The sequence below is a fragment of the Chrysemys picta genome, chromosome 1 (assembly GCF_011386835.1).
Source record: "Chrysemys picta bellii isolate R12L10 chromosome 1, ASM1138683v2, whole genome shotgun sequence".
Taxonomy (NCBI): domain Eukaryota; kingdom Metazoa; phylum Chordata; order Testudines; family Emydidae; genus Chrysemys; species Chrysemys picta.
In genome coordinates this window covers 346,283,867-346,286,042 of record NC_088791.1, presented here as the reverse complement: position 1 = coordinate 346,286,042, position 2,176 = coordinate 346,283,867, and the positions used below count along the sequence as shown (strand labels likewise).

Genomic DNA, 2,176 nt, shown 5'->3' with positions numbered 1-2,176 from the left:
CCAGAAGTTCTTTCTAACACTTACATTCAGGGACATGAACAAAATCCCTGTGCAATACCTGTGTGAGACTTTTCAAAATCACATGCCTGAAGTAACTTCACACTCAAATGGATACTAGTGAAAACCTAGTGTTTGCAGTATTCACCCAGGTGTGAGGATAACCCTTTCCCTGCCCAGCTGAAGTAACTGTCTGTGTTAGTTTGTAACTTTGCAGATATCTACAGACCCTTGCATGGGGAGAGGAGGCAGGTCCTGTGATGATGAAGAGAAACTTGTTGGGTGATTGAACTCTCTGGATTCAGTCAACATTCAGGTTCTCTTGAAGGGATTCTTGGGGTCAGAGTGTATCACTGGGAGCATTTTTTAAGGGAAAGTTAATATAGCCCTTTTCTGATCGAATTTACACATGCATATCTGGAGTGATGCAGTTGAAGTCAATGTTATTGAATCCAGAACCTACGCCTAAGAATTTATCCCATGTAGTGCAAAAAGGCACTGGCATATCTGGGATCCTCCAGAGTGGAGAAAATAAAAAAAATACATATAATGAGGCAATGAAACATATTTGTAAATAGCTTCAATGCAGGACATATAAATACAAGTACGGTTTTTAACCATGCAATTGCCATGTGTTTATACATGTCGTGATAAAATGAGCCATATTCCAAAGTGGTGGGCCAGAAAAGGATGTCTGTGGGAAGGTCAGAACTGTAAAATCACACAATGCACAATAGGCTGTGGAACTCCCAGGCACAAGATTTCAGTGGGGCCAAAAACTTAGCAAGATTCAAAGAGGGGCGGGATGTTTATATGGTTAACCTGAAAATCCAATTACAATAATGAGGATTTTTAAAAGAGTCTTGTAAGGGTTCTAAGCCCTCCTGATTTACACCACAAAATATGTCTAACTGCTGGGTGTCAGGAGGAAACATTCCCTGGGAGCAAGTTATCTCATAGCTGCCTATTGCAGGGCTTCTTGAACCTTCCTCTGAAGCATCTGGAATTGGCCACTGGATACTGAGCTAAATGGACTACAGGTCTGATCCAGTCTGGCAGTGCCCATCTTCTTATCGGTGCTGTAAATCCATGACTATGTTTTTCCTGATCTACCTTGAACTCCTGAGAGTCTCTAGATTTCAGCTCAAAGCAGAATGATGTCTAGCTAAATATCATCTAGTCTTATGTTCTTTTTCCTTTTAGGAAGGAAAATTCAAAACTTCTCAGACCTGCCTAGTACATTATGTCAACTGTCAATGACACCAACTTCAACTCTGCAGTGTTCCTTCTCACCGGCATACCTGGGCAGGAAGACATCTACCTCTGGATTTCTATCCTCTTCTGCTTAATTTATGCTATTTTGATAGCAGGAAATTCAGTCATTCTGTTCATTACAAAAATAGATTCAAGCCTCCATGAGCCCATGTACATTTTCCTTTCCATGTTGGCCGTCACAGACCTTGGCATATCGATAGCCACCATACCAACAATATTGGGCATATTCTTGTTCAACTCTAGGGAGATCAGCCTCAATGCCTGTTTTGCCCAGTTGTTCTTCATCCACTTGCTTCAATTCATTGAATCCTCCGTGCTCTTGATGATGGCCTTTGACCGCTTCGTCGCGATCTGTAACCCACTGAGATATGCTTCCATCTTAACCCTGCCGAGAATAGCCAAGATGGGATTGGTGTGTGTGCTAAGGGGGGTGGCCATAATAGTTCCACTCCCCCTTCTCCTGAAACGGTACCAATACTGTCGAGCCAATGTCCTCTCCCATTCCTACTGCCTGCACCAGGAGGTCATGAAGATGGCTTGTTCGGACATCACAGTCAACAGCATCTATGGCTTGTGTGCTTCACTCTTAACGATGGGGTTGGATTCTCTGCTCATCTTCTTCTCTTATGTGATGATCTTCAAAACAGTGTTGAGTGTCGCATCAAAGGTGGAGAGTCTCAGAGCCCTGAAAACCTGTATTTCCCACCTCTGCATCGTCCTGCTCTTCTACCTACCAGAGATCAGCTTGTCTGTGATACACAGATTTGGGAAGGGCTCTTCTCACTTGCTTCAGATTGTCCTGGGCTATGTCTACCTGCTGGTCCCACCCCTGATGAACCCAATTGTGTACAGCATGAAAAGCAAACACCTTCGTGCGAGGATAATCAGGTTGTTCATCAAGTGA

General features: G+C 43.4%; 1 protein-coding gene across 1 annotated transcript; it reads left to right on the top strand.

Moving 5' to 3' along the window:
- Nucleotides 1-1,240: 1,240 nt before the first annotated feature.
- LOC135984094 (olfactory receptor 51G2-like) lies at nucleotides 1,241-2,176 on the top strand. Its single transcript, XM_065598532.1, has one exon. It carries the CDS (start codon nucleotides 1,241-1,243, stop codon nucleotides 2,174-2,176), a length of 936 nt encoding a protein of 311 aa, XP_065454604.1.

What these genes read in the sequence shown, in the direction of transcription:
- LOC135984094 (XM_065598532.1), top strand. Translation starts at nt 1,241, where the DNA reads ATGTCAACTGTCAATGACACCAACTTCAACTCTGCAGTGTTCCTTCTC.